The sequence below is a fragment of the Saccostrea cucullata genome, unplaced genomic scaffold (assembly GCF_032062105.1).
Source record: "Saccostrea cucullata isolate Sc308-1 unplaced genomic scaffold, CSIRO_AGI_Scuc_v1 ctg330, whole genome shotgun sequence".
In the NCBI taxonomy this organism is placed as follows: Eukaryota; Metazoa; Mollusca; class Bivalvia; order Ostreida; family Ostreidae; genus Saccostrea; species Saccostrea cuccullata.
Window position 1 is genome coordinate 666726 of NW_026935947.1, and position 18451 is coordinate 685176.

At 36.0% G+C, this 18451-nt stretch overlaps 1 protein-coding gene across 1 annotated transcript; it reads left to right on the forward strand.

Moving 5' to 3' along the window:
• Positions 1-1291, forward strand: LOC134244317 (uncharacterized). The gene is made up of 2 exons (XM_062726576.1): positions 1-1098; positions 1218-1291. Exons 1-2 carry the CDS (start codon positions 54-56, stop codon positions 1247-1249), a joined length of 1077 nt encoding a protein of 358 aa, XP_062582560.1. The 5' UTR covers positions 1-53; the 3' UTR covers positions 1250-1291.
• Positions 1292-18451: the final 17160 nt, after the last annotated feature.

The window sequence follows — 18451 nt, forward strand, 5'->3', positions numbered from 1 at the left end:
TGTACTACAATGAAAGTCGAGTCTCGCCTATTTCAATAGAATTTACTGAGCTGATGTCGCTTGGATACATCGGACTGGAAGCAGTCATACAGTCCCAGATAAAATACATCAGCCGAATGCCGATGCTGAGAATGTCATATAAGGACAAAGAGGGAGATTATGTGGATCTTTCTCCAGCTAATTTCTCAAAATTCCTCAGGACCGTGCGCACATCAGGTTCAGACGAAATCCCTGTCGTTAATATTAAAGTATCCGAAGGAACGTCGCCGGGACATTTCCAGTCGCTAAATAATCCTCGATCCGGAGAAACGGCAGCTCGAAAGGAGTTGAATTTCCAGACACCCACATTTACTAAAAGCACCTATAATCCGAGTGATGAATTTCTCGATTTTTACACCTACCGATCGCCAATCGAACAGTCCATAAAAGATCTTAACAACGACATAGAAGAATTGGAGACAGAAGTAGAAAGTGCAAAGGATTACGCATTGAGTATGCAAGAAAAATACTGTACAGCCCCCCAAAATATCGGAAACTTTACCGGTAAGCAATGCGGAAATTGCCATCTGCGACTTGACCACAATGCAAGACAGTGCACTATTGAAAAATGTGTGACAAGTCAGCAATGCGGTGATGTAAGTAAACATCCGGAAGAGAAATCAATTGTTGAAAGTTCAAATGAGCACCTCAAACGACTTGAGAAAAATTTGCGAGATAAAAAGTTAGAACAGGAGACAAAAGTGAAGGCAATTGATTCTGTTAAAAACTCTTTCAGTCAGAAAATCAGGGGATATCTAATTAACAGCGACAAAGGAAAATATTTACTAAAAACTGCAAACGGGCAATACGTACCAAGATCCGGCATTGTCAACATTGATACGGCAAAACTTGAGAAACATTTTCACGGAAAAGTGCCAGATAATTTGGAGCAAATATCGCACACGTTTCCTACAATAATAAAGAATTTTGACGGCGGACGTCCCAGACCTCGGAATATTAACATAGGAAATCCAGCTCGGCCAATTCTGGAGGCGAACTCCGTGCGGTTTCCTGCGGCATTAGGAAGGCCCCCAAGTCCAAACGAACCATGTCCCTGGGGTGAGTTATTTTATTGTTTTAATTACATAATTTTAATCATATCACTTTGATATTAAGAAAAAAATCCCGATCTTTTATATTTACCACTTTATAATTTCTAGTTTTTTTTTATATTGCAGATGAATCCGTGCCCCCTAAGAAAAGGCGTTAAATGTACATTGAAAACGTGTAATTAAATGGTTATGTCCAACTTTTTTCTTGTTTGTGTTTTTTATTCATTGTCTGTCACGAACAACCAATCAGGGATAAGGAGAAACTACCAATCATTTAGCTTGCGTCTAGGAGGCGGGTACTATTTACCTTGAGCGAGCTGTCAAATTAGATCGTGACGTAACGTGAAACTTTACAGTCGACTGCGAACCATAATAAAGTGTTAAAACGTACTTCGTATTGAAGTTATTAATCCTGGTAAAATTTATACTGATTACACTTTTTCTAAGAGTTCTTTGGAGTTTTTAATTATTCTTAATTGATTACACCTCAAATATATTGTTACTCAGTACCCTTGCTTTCTATCTTTGTAAGGATTTCAATGTTGTTTAGGAATTCAGTATAGGTATATGAAAATTCCAGTTCTGACACTTCGATTGTTGGTGGTACTAAAAGTTATTCAAATTGATACGTGATTTAAAGAATTTTCACATTAGAAAGGATCTATTTGAGTATACGTTGGATTACCGCTTGCAAAATTAAATCCAAGTTCCCCTTCATTAAAACTATATTCATTGCAACAAAATGTCACAAAGACTTTCTACAAAATATTTCCAAATTTTCTACAAAATGAATGTCCTGTAAAGGTAATACACATTGATCAGTTGATAACAGAATTGATAATTTATTGTAAATAAGATTTGTTTTCTCCAAACCATCCACTGCAGTATGAGAAAATTGCGTAATTCTTCATTTTTTAATATGTCCATAGGAAGCAATTTCAGTTTAGGGGAGGGGGGGGGGGGGATTTACAGTACTATCATCTACGAAAAGTTCCTTGACAAGCAAAAAAAGTAATTAAATTTTTTTATTGTTGGGGCACTGGCATAATGTATTTAAAACTTCTACTGTATTCTATACATTTGGAAAATTATGGGAGGGGCTGGTCTATACACTTGGAAAATTATGGGAGGGACCCGCCCCTCTCCGGTTCCTACGGCCATGCTTTTTCAAGGAATTTGGAACTCCTTTTTTTATTGAATGGTTCTATTGATTAATTGAATTATTTGAATTTTCCCTGAAGCATGCATGGTCAAGACCCGTAATTATCGGTGAGCATTTACTCATACACTGATGACCTAACGGTTAACCTTTCAAAAGAGGTAAAACCTATGTTTAGTAGAGTAGATTCTTGTAACAAAAAAAGATTATTTGAGTTTTATAAATAGTTCATATTTGAATAAAATACCAAACGAACATCTATATTTAAAATAAAAATATAAAATACTGGTTTTAGCGTAGAACAACGAGGGAGTCAAGATGCAAGTGCATTTTGGCTAGTAACAACGCAACCTCACAATATCTGAGCATGAAAAATATATAAAATATAGAATTCAAGTAAACTGATTGAAAACAAGGGATAAAGATAGTGAATGTCAATCCTGAATAACTTCTTTCGTCAAATAAAGAATATTTTGGTAGGCTGCCTCTATATATTTTTGCGTGAAGTTATCGCCCTTATAATATTAAATGTCATCAATTTTTTAACATAAATAGTCAATTCTGATAAATTAACTTAAAAATGATAAGATCAAGAATAGACATTTTTTAAATTTCTTTTAAGATAACGATAAAAATGATCTCTTTATCATGGAAAAAAATTATTTCCATTATTTTTTATTGTAAATAATTATGAAACATCGATGTATAAAGCATATGAATAGTTTATTTCATAGTAGTATGAAGTAACTATGTCGGGCAGACGTAACCAAAAAAAAAAAAGAAAGAAAGAGAGAGTGTAAATGTGGGGAGTCAGAGAGAAAGACAGAATGGGAGGGAGGAGGAGTGAGAGGGAGAGATGGAGTGGGGGAGAGAAAAGAGGATTAGAGTGGGGGATAAGCATCTCCCGTTCTATCTAAACCCTCTATGATCTCCATATACTCTCTCTCCTTATCACATTTAGCCTCCTACTATCTCTCCTGCTATCTGTTGAGAAAGGGAGGGAGAGAGAGTGGAGAGATAGTGAGAGGGGAGTGTGTTTGGGCAGAGAGAGGGAATGAGTGAGAGTGGAGAGAGAGAGGGGTGAATGGGGAGAGGAAAGGGAGTGAGAGAGGGAATGAGTGTGGAGAGAGAGAGGGAATGAGTGGGGAGAAAGAGGTGAGTGAGTGGGGAGTGTGAGTGGGGAGAAAGAGGGGAGTGAGAGTGGGGAGAGAGAGGGAGTGTGACTGGGGAGAGAGAGGGAGTGTGACTGGGGAGAAAGAGGGGTGTGTGGGTGGGGGGAGAGAGAGCGAACGTAAGTGGGGAGTGTCAGTGGGGAGAAAGAGGTGCGTGGGGAGAGATAGGGGTGTGTGGGTGGGGGGAGAGAGAGGGAACGTAAGTGGGGAGTGAGAGGGGAGTGAGTGGGAGGAGAGAGGGGAGTGTGAGTGGGGGAAAGAGGTGCGTTGGGAGAGAGAGGCAGTGAGTGGGGAGTGTGAATGGGGAGAGAGAGGGGCGTGAGTGTGGGGAGAGAGAGGGAATGTAAGTGGGGAGGGGAGTGAGTGGGGGGAGAGAAAGAGGGGTGTGAGTGGTGAGAGATGGATTAGGGAGAGACAGGGAGTCAGAGTGGGGAGAGATAGAGTTGTGAAAGAAAGGGGGAAAGAAGGAGTGTGAGTGGTGAGAGAATATGGGAATGAGAGAGTGGGGGGAATGGGGAAGAGAGTAGATAATGCAAATCACTTTTTATTCGAAAAATTTGAACTTCGTGTAGTATTCGATTAGATTATATAGAGCAGTAACAAAAGTAAGTGAAAAAAGGGACAATGACTATCTAAGGTGCCGGGAAAATGAAGTGATTTACAGTAGAGTGTTAGAGGGGTGTGAAAGAGTGAAATTAGGGAGAGAATTAACACATTTGGGAGCCCAAGATGCAACAACTGACGCATTATATCCAAGACTGTCATTCAGCTTTTTAAAAATGAAAAGCTGCAAAACTCAGAAAGTGATAATTGTGACCCGTGAATCAAAATACCTAAAGCCCTTAGATGCATCAACTGACAAGGTATGATCTCTCTCCTCATTATTGGTAAAATTTTAAAATTTTGAAAATTTCAATGGCCGCAAGACCACATATTTGCCATAGAATGATGAATATTGTAAAGGTTTTTCCTTTTCTATATAAACTAATAAACAGAATAAATTCTAGCCATTCAGATGTCAGAAATGTCAGATAGAACTGTCAGCTTTGATTTACGAAACATCTAATCGTTTATTTCTTGTTGACCTTATGTAACTTTGCAGTGGAAAAAAAACAACATACAAATAAGTCTGTGCCAAGAAGGAAGATGGGCATCGACCTTATTGTGATTGTGTCCAGAAAAAAAAGGGTAAAAAAAGAAAAGAAAAGCCGAATGGCCGTCCACTCTTACTAAGAGCACAACTTGGTCAGGTGGAACTAAACAAAATGCACATTTGGTCGGGCTAACTATTTGTCAAAAAAATTGACCGTTTTATGTTTTGAAGAGGCACTTGCTAAAGGAAAAGGTATTGACGCATAATTTACCATACATCATCATAAAGAGGAAAATAAAGTGATAATATGTCTTATACGTTAATCGAAATGTCATTCTCAATTAACATATATGTACATATGTATTCATTAATACATTTTTTGGCCATGCTGAAAATCTGATTTTTCTTTTAAATTGTTGCTGTTGATTTTACTGGGGCCTGCAGATAAATTTAAATCCTATTTACAATAATGTTTGCTGTAAAAAAAACTGTTTTGAATTCCCGCTTATCTATCTAATCAAAGGATATTACATACTGTACTCATATATACATGTATGTGATTATACTGTGGTTGGCAAACAAAGAGAGAATTTTATTCTGCATATGCCTTTCTTACGATCTTTTGGTTTAAACGGTGTCACTATTGCACAATTCGAATTTAGCAAAAGTAGTCTTAAGTTTCATACTTGTTTTTTAAGCATGTACATATATTGGATAAAGGTTTAGCCGTAAGCACATTGTAAAATGTGAAACGAAATAGAAACGAAGCGAAATCTGCCGAAACGAAACTTACAAAACTATCAAATTGTTTTTCAAATCAAGGTATACAAGTAATATTATATACGTCTAACTGCATGTGGACTTTTCTACTTCATATAAAATTTATATTGTTCAAGCAGTTGTTGATACAAAATTTAAACACCGATAACTTATACTCCCTTCTCTAGCTATATTACATTTAAGAACTGTTAATTGTCAGCTACACATATTCTTGAGTATATTATGCATGTATAATTTCAGTATGTGCAGTATTTTATAAGTTTTATGTCTTTCTCTCATTTTCAGCCCTTATTCCTCTACGTACAACATATTTATCAAAATTGATATGATACACGTATAGGCTTTCCATGAACTCATTATAAACATTACAAATACATGTGTTTATGAAAAAAAATATTTGTACATGTATATCTATTAAGAAAATCGAAGGGATTTGTATATTAGTATCAGGGACTAATAACTCGTCATAACTTACTTGTTCTATTTATCCATTAAGCGCATTGCATGAAAGAAATTCAGGGGAATAAATTCAAATTTTACAACAAATAACTAACCCCCCCTCCCCCGCCCAACACCAACCACAAAAGTTACTAGCATAATTTCAATTTCTGATAGATTCCTTATGAGGCCTGTATAATATCAATTTTGACTTAACTTTTTAGTACTTTACGGCTAAATTCAAGTCATTTCAGAAACCAGAAGTCTCTGTCGAGACTGAAGCTCTACTGGTTTGAACTTATAGCAAAAGAAGAGAAAAGTACTTCAGCAGCTGGGATTTGAAACTTTACAACAGCAATAAATAGAATAATGATCTTTGATAAAGTCCCTTTATGTTCTTAGTGTAGTCTACTTGTGTGCCAAGTTATACTGAAATCAGACCAAAACTGTAGGAGGAGTAGCATTTTGAAACAATTTTACAGACATTTCTATTTGTAGTAACCACGGCAACACCATTCATCAAAATTAGAATTCGATACACAGAATTATGTATCTTAGTGTAGTCCACTTGTGTGCCGAGTTATATTGAAATCAGACCAAAACTGTAGTAGAAGTAGCATTTTGAAACAATTTTACAGATATTTCTATTTTTAGTAACCACGGCAACAGATATTTCTTTTTTTAGTAACCACAGCAACCCCATTCATCGAAATCAAAAACCGATAAACAGATTTGTGTATCTTAGTGTAGTCTACTTGTGTGCCAAGTTATACTGAAATCAGACCAAAACTGTAGGAGGAGTAGCATTTTGAAAGAATTTCACAGAAATTTATTTTTTTAGTAACCACGGCTACACCGTTCATCGAAATCAAAAACCGATACACAGAATTATGTATCTTAGTGTATTCTACTTCTGTGCAAAGTTATACTGAAATAAGACCACAACTGTAGGAGTAGTAGCATTTTGAAAGAATTTCACAGAAATTTCTATTTTTAGTAACCACGGCAACACCGATCATCGAAATCAAAAACCCATAAACAGAATTATGTATCTTAGTGTAGTCTACTTGTGTGCCAAGTTATATTGAAATTAGACCAAAACTGTAGGAGGAGTAGCATTTTGAAAAATTGTTTACAGACAGACGGACAGACGGACGGACGCCGGACGCATTACTATCGCATAAGCTCTTCTGGTCTCTGACCAGTAGAGCTAAAAAAATAGAGCAGTTATTATTTCACTGGTATTCAGTTTGAAATCATGCGTAAGGTATTCTAAAGAAGAGGTCAAGAATGTTCAAACTACATTTTTTACTGAGAAACATAAGTATATATAATTTTTTATGGATACAAATCATTTTCCTGAATGAAAATAAATTACCATTCATTTATCTCAACGTAGTTGGAGGGGATAAATAACGCAAGTGTATGTGTTATTTTGTGGATGGGTGAGTATGTAAATTACGAAACGGAAGTGACGTAATTTGTACCGTGATCAATGTCGAATGCTGACTTAAATTAAAGATATGCTATTTGTGAGGGGGGGGGGGGGCGCAACGCTGTGCAGTGTACTTGTTACTTTTTTGGGACTGCCGCTATGCATGAGTACACCGATACAAGTATCTATAAGCGTCCAGCAGGATGGGGAATCAGATGACCAAGAAACTGGAGAGCGACAATATCCTTTGATCAAAAGCCTTCTGATATTGTACGGTGTAGGCATCATTTGCACTTTCCTGGTATGCCTTATTATATAATAAATTCGCACAGACGTGTAAGTGTCCATGTAGAGAGGATATTGAAAAGCAACAACAAAGCGAGGTGAACTCGGCTTCATGTCACATTCCTTCCTACATTTTTCACAGATTGGAGGTAGAAGACGAAGATTCTTCAGATTACGACCCTCAAGCTTGTATTTCGGAAATCGAAATCCGAATATCGTAACCATGGTTACCGTGCTCGAATGCCCCGGCCTCTAGGGACTTCATGGTTTTAAAGACGATGAAGAGATCGTTATTTTGAATCCTATGTTTAGTGAGGAGTGAGTTTTAAAGATTGTCTTTTACCGAGGAGTATTATTTGGGAGTGGACAATGATGTTTTATTGATGAGAAGAATACGGTGTTTGAAGAACATTTTTTTCTCTATCAAGCAAACAACAAAGGGTGAGGAGATGTAGTACCATTTTGGAACAAATTGGGACTTGAAGTATGCTATCATGTTTTCACGCTTGAGAACTCGTCAAGTGAAAAAAGGAGTTCTACTGTCTGTTTTAGTATGTTTGATCTGAAACGTTCTGTAAACAAGCTGAAAAGATTAAAATTGTATAAAAGAGCGTACTCGTGAATTTAACAACTGATTTGCCTGGAACTTTAGTCTGCATGGCACAAATACTAGTAATTTGGACACTGCTTTATTAATTGAGTATTTTTTAGCTCCTCTGAGCCAAAGGCTAAAGTGAGCTTTTCTGATCAAAATTTGGATGTTGTCTGTCATCGTTGTAAACTTTTCACATTTTCATCTTCTTCTCAAGAACCACTGGGCCAATTTCAACCAAACTTGCTACAAAGTATCCTTGGGTAAAGGGGATTCAAGTTTGTTCAAATGAAGGGCCATGCCCTTTTCCAAGGGGAGATAATTATGAATTAGAGAAAAATTAATGGCATTTAAAAAAAAATCTTCTCAAGAACCACTGGGACAGGAAAGATGAAACTAATGTGGAATCATCCACAGGTAGTGTAAATTCAGGTCTGTTCAAATCATAACCTCCGGGGCTAGGGTGGGGCCAAAATGGCCAATCAAAGTTTTACATAGGAATACATAGGAAAAATCTTTAAAAATCTTATTCTCAAGAACCACTGAGCCAGGAAAGATGAAACTCATGTGGAATCATCCTCAGGTAGTGTAGATTCAAGTTTATTCAAATCATGACCCCCGGGGGTAGGGTTGGGCCAAAATGGCTGATCAAAGTTTTTCATGGGGATATATTGGAAAGACCTTAAAAACCTTCTTCTGAAGAACCATTGAGATAGGAAAGATGAAACTCATGTGGAATCATCCTCAGGTAGTGTACATTGAAGTTTGTTCAAATCATGACCCCTGGGGCTAGGGTGGGGCCAAAATGGCCGATCAAAGTTTTACATAGGAATATATAGGAAAAATCTTGAAATATCTTTTTCTCAAGAACCACTGGGCTAGGAAAGATGAAACTAATGTGGAATCATCCTCAGGTAGTGTAGATTCAAATTTGTTCAAATCATAACCTCCGGGGGTAGGATGGGGCCAAAATGGCCGATCAAAGTTTTACATAGGAATACATAGGAAAAATCGTTAAAAATCTTATTCTCAAGAACCACTGAGCTAGGAAAGATGAAACTCATGTGGAATCATCCTCAGGTAGTGTAGATTCAAATTTGTTCAAATCATAACCTCCGGGGGTAGGGTGGGGCCAAAATGGCCGATCAAAGTTTTACATAGGAATATATAGGAAAAATCTTTAAAATCCTCTTCTCAAGAACCATTGAGACAGGAAAAATGAAACTCATCTGAAATTAACCTCAGGTAGTGTAGATTCTAGTTTGTCCAAATCATGGCCCCCGGGGGTAGGTTGGGGCCAAAATGGCCGATCAAAGTTTTGCATAGGAATATATAGGGAATCCTTTTAAAATCCTCTTTTCAAGAACTTCAAATCCATGCTTAGTGATATTTATATGGAATCATCCTCAGGTAGTGTAGATTCTAGTTTGTTCAAACCATGACCCCCTGGGAGGTTAAAATTCAAGCCCCCCCCCCCCCCCCCCCCACTCAGTAAACTTTCAGTTCTGATCTGATATGTGCTTTCTCCTATCAAATTGCTCAGGTGAGCAATGTGGCCCATGGGCCTCTTGTTTTGTTTTAGTGCTGTTAAATTGTAAATAAAGATATAATTTTGATTATTTTTCTTTCCTTATCCACTATAAGACAAGTTTTGTCTGTAACTCAAATGAATTAACAAGCATTCTGAGAGTACTGCAAAAGCCCCTACCGGATTCCCCTTTTCTCTTTAGGATTGATTGATTATATGTTGTTTAACATCCCTCTCGAGAATTTTTCACTCATATGGAGACGCCACCACTTTCCGGTGGACAGCTACAAATTTTATCCAATACTCGGCACTCAGGGATCTTTTTCGTGCCAGCACCTACTGCGACACAGGACCTCGGTTTATACGGTCTCATCCAAAAGACCGGTCATTTTTTCACGATCATGAATCCGTAAAGTGAACCAGAAGTCTCTGTCGAGACTGAAAGCTAGATACTGGTTTGTACTTATAACAAAGGAAAAGAAAAATACGTAATGAGGTGGGAATTGAAACTTTACAACAGCAATAAATAGAATAATGATCCTTGATTAAGTGTCTTTATGTTCTTAGTGTAGTCTAACTACTTGCATGCCACATTAAGGGGGATGTACGGCCACCTTTAGTGCTGTGAGAACAAAATGTAAACATTTCTTCAAATGGCTAAAATACATGATATTTTGATCAAATTTTAAGTCCTTATGATAAAAATACAATAAATATTCATAACTGAATGCACGTTGTGCATATATATTCTATACTTTTGCAGAAAAATGCTTTTGATATGCTCCTTAGAACTGCGCAGCTACAGAATTCAGCAGAGCCTTAAAAAATCCAAAAAAATATGCAAACTGTGCATCAATGTTCTCTCTACAACCATTTGTTGAGAAAATGTCTAAATTTTGCACTTTTAAATGATAATTTCAAGTTCAAAACAAGGTATCGTTGTCTTCAAAAAGAGTGTAAAGAACCATGAAAGTAGTTCATGGATAGCAGCACGTGGTCTATTTTTAGCACAAAATTTTGTTTTCCAGAACTCTTCTTAATATGGAGGGACATAACAATCTTTAAATGTACAAGAGAATTACAGTTGCAAAATATTTCAAATAGTATGAACACTTTTAAAAGAGGAAATGTGTTATAGTATGGCTCGAAGTATCTTATTTAGTATTATTATCGAACAGTTGTTAAATAATGTACTTATTGATATCAAAGAAAAAATCTTAAACTCTTTGATTCCAGGTAAGGAAAAATGAGCACCATCAAAGTTAAGAATTAAAAGTTTGTAAGTTTGCCACACATACATGTAACTTATAATATATATCAAAATTTTAATTATCACCAATGAAACACAAAGAAATTAAACACATAAAATCGATATGAATGACCTTGATTTAGTACCTACTAGTACAAGGGGTGATCAAAAAGTTCGCGAACTATCTCTATATCTACAAAACCACAATTCAGATTTAAGAAACAAATTTGGTGCACACATAGCCAAACACAAATTCTATAAAATAGCATATGCTGAATAAAGTTTTGCTCATAATGACGTCATTATGCAGGTACTTGTGACGAAAAATGGTTGCCTCAGTGGAACTCGTTTAAGAAACGACTAAAATATTTATGGTATATCTTAAAAATGCATTTGAAGTAGCATATAAGAATTTGTTCATAGTTTATTAAGACAAATAACTTCCTACAAATTCAAACAATTATTGGATAGATCGTTTTAGTGAAGGAAAGCAGATGGTTAAATATGATACTTGTTATATTGCCCAGTGATATATTAGCAAGTTTGAAAAGGGATGTGTTTTTAATTAAGCAATATGCTATCAAAGACCTCCAATTTACACTTTGAAAAATACTTGAATATTTCAACAATAATATAACTATCAAATACCTAAGATATATCGTTTACTTTTTGATTTACCCTCGTATACTCTGTCAAATAAACATTTACAATTTTGATTTTAGCGGAGCAACATTTGAAAAGAAATGAAATCATTCAGAGTGGGTTAGGAGATTTAATGAATAAAAAAACTTTTTCTATTTGCCCTTTTTGTCAAAATTACAATTTTACAGAGTAAAGAAAAAAATCAACATTAATAAATATTTTATACCATCTTTAAAATGACGTTTGGTGGTCCTTCCAACTCAGGGAAAAATTATTGGGTCCGTATTTATAGGTGAGAAAAAAATTCCTAAAATTTTAAACATATTCGTTGACGGAAGAAAAAAAAAACATGTAATGGGATGTAAAAAAAAAATGAGTCGGGCCATTTCTAGGACTTGAATAGATCGGGAGAGAGGGCAACCAAATATTTTATAACAAATTGTCTTATAAGGCTAGTACATGTTCCATCACATACTTAGTAATGCAAAATTTTTGAATCTTTGGCACTATTTTGAAAAAGAAACAAAGGATTTTTTTTTTGGACTTTTCTTTGCAAACATTGTGCTTGCTTCTAAATTTCAAACAAACAACTCAATATATTTTATCAAGCTTCGTATGTTCTATGAGCGAGAGCTAACAATGTTGTCAACATAATGAGACATGATGCGTTTTTATTTCCAAACATTACTCCATACAATGTTTGGTTCGTTGCAAACAATCTAGCTATTTATGTGAGGTGCCTGAAGGAAATCCTATAACTGCCTAATTTTTCTTTCTAACTGCTAAACAAAATAGACACATGTACCAACTTTTCGAATGTAAGACGTGTAATTACAATTTGTTTTTCATGCACCGCATATTGTTTAACATTTTCAAATTAAATGCTAAGCATCCTCCTTGCAGTGCCCAATTTGAAAATAACTTCTATCGCCACAGGAAAAAGACCCACCGTAATCACATATGTTTAGGACATGTTTTATCTTTTTTCTTGAGTTTTAAAGAAACCAACAAATCATCAAGACTTGTTCCATGAAAAATTAAATACAATCATGGTAATAAACGCATCTATCCACAGCAGATATATGCACATGCCAACCACGTACTCAGTGGAATGATATTATCGAGGAAACTCGAGCTGTAAACAGAACAGTTTTTCCCGATTTGCTGGAGTGGGGTTAAAATCGCTTTTTTTTCATTAATCAGACGATGCAATGCAACAAATAAAAGTAGTAAGTAATATAGCCTAATGATTATTACTTAGTTATTTCTTGTCTTGATGTTATTATGATCGCATTTATTTTAAAATCAATGCTATTCGAACTCTGTGTGACAGAGGAATGGCGGACGAAATAAACACATGGCCTCAGGAAGACACCCATATGAAAAATCAAATTTTCAAGAATTATGGATAATGACAAGAAAAAAGCGAAACAAATGGTTGTAGCCATATTATCAATGAATCAAACTAACACTATATTCAATGCATTTTTCATCTCGTGAATGCTGTAGCTGCGCAGTTCTAACATGATTAATTTCCTCCTAATTAAAACAAAATAAACTTAATCATTAACTGATTTTGGTCTCTAACAGTAGGTAATTAGTGCATTAGCACTTTGAGTAACTTTGGGCTAGTTTAGTAGAGTATTAAGCGCATTCTTGGTATTTCTTATTTTACACCAGACTAGATCCAATATGGCTTGTACATCCCCCTTAATTATAATCAGACTAAAACTGTATTTGGAGTAGCATTTTGAGAGCATTTAACAGAAATTTCTATTTTAGTAACCAAAGCAATAATGTTCATCGAAGTCCAAAACCGATATGCAGAATTGTGTATCATAGTGTAGTCTACTTGTGTGATTGAAATCAGATCAAAACTGTAGGAGACGTACACAAACTGTAGCATTTTGAAAGAATTTCACAGAAATTTCTATTTTTAGTAACCACGGCAACACCCATTATTGAAATCAAAAACCGATACATAGAATTATGTACCTTTAGTGTTGTCTACTTGTGTGTCAAGTTATATTGAAATTAGACCAAAACTGTAAGAGACGTAGCATTTTGAAAGAATTTCACAGAAATTTCTATTTTTAGTAAATACGGCAACACCGTTCATCCAAATCAAAAACCGATACACAGAATTATGTACCTTAGTGTAGTCTACTTGTGTGCCAAGTTATATTGAAATGAGACAAAACTGTAGGAGGAGTAGCATTTTGAAAGAATTTCTTTACACCGTTCATCCAAATCAAAAAGCGATACACAGAAATATGTATCTTATTGTAGTCTACTTGTGTGCCAAGTTAGATTGAAATCAGACTAAAACTGTAGGAAGGGTAGCATTTTGAAAAATTGTTTACAGACAGACAGACGGACGCCGGTCGCATGACTATCGCATAAGCTCTTCTGGTCTCTGACCAGTAGAGCTAAAAAAAAAAGAGTTCACGTCTGTTTTCGTATATTTTAATTGATTGATTGATTGTATGTTGTTTAACGTCCCTCTCGAGAATATTTTTCACCCATATGGAGACGCCAACACTTGACGGTTGAGGGCTACAAAATTTGTCCTATGCTCGGCACTTGGGGCCTTTGAGCAGTGAGGGATATCTTTTTCGTGCCAGCACCTACGGCGACACGGGGACTCGGTTTATACGGTCTCATCCTAAGGATTCAATCCACGTCCCACAGTTTGATTCGAACCCGCGACGTAAGGATTGACTCCTTACTTCGCGACTCTAGAGCAGACGCTCTGTAAACAAGTGAAAAGATTAATATTGCAAAGAGCGTACTCGTGAATTTAACAACTGATTTGCCTGGAACTTCAGTCTGCATGGCACAAATAATTTGAACACTGCTTTATTAATTGAGTTTTTTTTCTTTTGTTTCAGTGCTGTTAAATTGTAAATAAAGATATAATTTTGATTATTGTTTTTTTTCCTGCATTCTGAGAATATTGCAAAAGCAACACAGTCATGTCCCCTACCGGATTCCCCTTTTCTCTTTAGGATTGATTGAATGATTGGATGTTTTAACGTCCCTCTCGAGAATTTTTCACTCATATAGAGACACCACCACTTTCCGGTGGACAGCTACAAATTTTGTCCTATACTCGGCACTCAGGGCCATTGAGCAGTGAAGGATCTTTTTCGTGCCAGCACCTACTGCGACACAGGACCTCGGTTTATACGGTCTCATCCAAAGGACCGGTCTCCACATCCCACCTTGGGATTTGAACTTTAGGATACAAGCTCGTTTGGAACTTGAATTTAATACATAATATTAAAGATATGAAAAACTAGCGAAAACCAATGAAGCCAATAAATGGACCTCATGACGTCACAATAGTTATTACGCCTTTCATTGTGACGTTCCATCTATTGTAACGAGATAGTAACGCAAAGAATTTATCAACAGCACGCAACAAAAACCATGGGGAGATATAAAATTCTTTGTCAAGTTATGACGGGATTAACGGTGGGACTGCCACTATGTATGAGTGCACCGATACAGGTATCTATAAGTGTCCAACAGGATGGGGAATCGGATGACCAAGAAACTGGAGAGCAACAATTTCCTTTGATCAAAAGCCTTCTGATATTGTACGGCGTAGGCATCATTTTAACTTTTCTGGCATGCTTTGTATATCATAAAATCGAACAGATGTGTAAGTGTCCATGTAGAGAGGACATTGAAAAACAACCACAAAGCGAGGTGAACTCGGCTTCACGTCACATTCCTTCCTACATTTACCATAGATTGGAGGTAGAGGACGAAGATTCTTCAGATTACGACCCTCAAGCTTGTGTTTCGGAAACCTCCTCCATCTTCGAAAATCCTAACATTGTAACTGTTCTCGAATGTCCCGGCCTCTACGGACTTCATTGTTTTAAAAAAGATGAGGAGATTGTCATTTTGAATCCTATGTTCAGAGAGGAGTGAGTTGGAGGAATTGTTCTCCAATTTTACCTAGAGTATTATTAGGGAGGATACACTGATGTTTTAATTGATAAGAAGAATACGGTTTGTAGAACATTTTTCACTATCAAGCAAACGACGAAGGATGAGGAGATGAAGTACCATTTTTGCTAGGAACAAAGGATGGGGAACTTGAAGTATGCGATCAAGTTTTCACGATTGAGAACTCATAAAGTGAAATAAAAAAGTTAATCTACAAGATTGATATTGCATATTGTACTCGTGAATTTAAATACTGACTTGCCTGGAATTTCAGTCTACATGGCACAAATAATATGAACACTGCTTTATTAATTGAGTGCGTAATTTTTGTTTCAGTGCTGTTAAGTTGTAAATAAAGATATAATTTTGATTACTTTTTTTTTCTTTTCTATTCACTATAGAGACAAAATTTTGTCTGTAACTCAAATGAATTAAGCATTCTGAGAGTATTGCATAAGCAATACATGTCCCCTTCCGGGTTTTCCGATTCTCTTTAGAATACAAGCTCGTTTTGAACTTTATATAATGCGTAACGTACCGGATGGTAATCCCAATGATGTAAATCTAAAAATTCCATAATTCCTTCAAAAACTAATGAAGCGGAACGTACGGCATTCATACATGGTCTGTAACCCATCAAGATACACTCACATACCAAAAATCAGCTCAATATCAAGCATTTAGGGAAAAAATTACGGAAAAACAAGTACGGCAGACAGACAGAAGGACAGACATACCGATTTGCAGACTCATAGGAAATTTACAGACCCCTCCGGTTTCACCAGAAATTAAACTGGCGGCCGTCACATAACCTATCTGGCGATCGCCAATTCCGTACTCAAGGACATTCGCAAAAACTTGGAAGTTATGCGCTTCTTAGGGTATTTCCATCCCCATTTTATATAGGGATTGCTCAGTACCCTTGCTTTCTACATCTTTGTAAGGATTTTAATGTATTTAGGAATTCAGTATAGGTATATGATAATTCCAGTTCATTTTGACTGTTAGTGTTACTGCAAGTTATTCAAACTGATACATGATTTGAAGAATTTCAGTTTCGGGGATGGGGGACAGCCAAAAATATTCAGTTGGGGTATCAACCACGAAAAATTCCTTGACAAGCAAAGAAAAGGTCATCAAACGTTTTTATTGATGGGGCACAGGCATAAAGTAGCTAAGTTTTCTAGTGTATTCTGTACATCGTGAATATTATTTGGGAGACCCCCGCCTCTCCAGCGCCCCTCCCCGGTTCATATGGCCATGCCTTTTCAGGGAATTAGGATGGAACTCCTTTTTTTAATTGAATGGTTCTATTGCTTAATTGAATAACTTGAGTTGCATGCATGGCCAGGAACCATAATTATCAGATTATAGGTGAGCATTTACTCATGGCCTCACGGTTAACATTTCAAACACGTTAAGTTAAAACCTATGGTTAGTAGAGTAGAACCATGAAACAACTGAAGATTATTTGTAGTTTATATACAGTACATATTTGATAGAAATACCAAACGAACATTTATACTAGTATTCAGAACAAAAATATAAAATACTGGTTTCAGCATAGAACAACGAGGGAGTCAAGATGCCAGTGCATTTAAGCTAGTATCAACGCAACCTCACAATATCTGAGCATGAAAAGTACATAAAATATAGAATTCACATAAACTGATTGAAAACAAGGGATAAAGATAAACATCTATATATTTTTGCGTAAAATTATCGCCCTTATAATATTGAATGTCATGAATTTTTTAACATTGGTGTGAAAAAAAGGGGAAAGAAGGAGTGAGAGTGGAGAGAGAGTATGGGAATGAGAGTGCGGAGAATTGGAAAGAGATAGTAGATAATGCAAATCAATTTTTATTCGCAAAAATTTTAACTTCGCGTATAATAGTATTCGATTACTGAAAAAAAAACCAATAAGTGAAAAAAGGGACAATTACTATATCGCGGGAATAAATTGGCGCGAAAAGAAAATGATTTACAGTAGTGTGTGAGAGGGGTTTGAAAGAATGGAATTAGGGAGATAATCAACACATTCGGGAACCCAAGACGCATTAACTGACGCATTATATCCGAGGCTTGCATTCACGGTCAGAAAAATCCGTCAGAGAATACATGTAAAAGATTATTGGCCTTGTCATGATTTGGATTTTGCTCGTTTAAAGAACTTGTTATTTTTTGATTTTTATTATTTTTTCATAAGAAATATTTGAGAGTGTTACTTTTATTTGTGTGTTATTTTGTTCTTCGGGTTTCATGCATTTCGCCCGGTCCAGTTAATCAAAATTATTACCGGTATATATAAGTCATTTTGTGTCTAAACATATCATATCAAAAGAATTTGATTCATAGGCAATGAATTTTAAACAAATAGAAGGGGGGTTGAGATCTTTCACCATGCCAAGAAAACCTTAGCATTCTCTCCGTATAGCAAACTCAATAAAAGCCGAATTAACATTAATCTGTGATTCTTCCCCTGGGAGACGTGCGGAAGCAATTAATGTCTGCAGTTTTGAGGGAGGGATCTTAAAATTTACTGGGTTAAAATTATAGGTAGAATACTAGTTATTTAGAAGCCTTGCCCCCCCCCCCCCCCCCAATTGTCTTTTTCGGGTGGGGGGGGGATGAAATTAATTATAGTAAAGTAATTCTTCAATAAAATAAGCTGCCTTTCAATTTTTTTACGTAATACAATTTCAGAATATTTTTTCTCAGTACAAATAAATTGACATCGGGTAGTTGTGGAAGTACCGCGTCGATATAGAGATAAAAGAGTACCAAATTTCCGGAAGTTTACATCATTTCCTGGTTGAACAAGATGGAGACGAGTACTGAATGGGTAGACGTTATCCGATTGGCTATGTATATATTTTCATTTTAAAATGAATATTTTCTTTTGATTGTTTTTTTCTTATTTTCTTTAGTCCAATTTTTTTTTTTAAATAAATTTTGGTACCAGTGCCTCTAGCATTTTACGTATTTTGTAAATAAAGATATTTGACAGTAACTTTTTAGGGTATT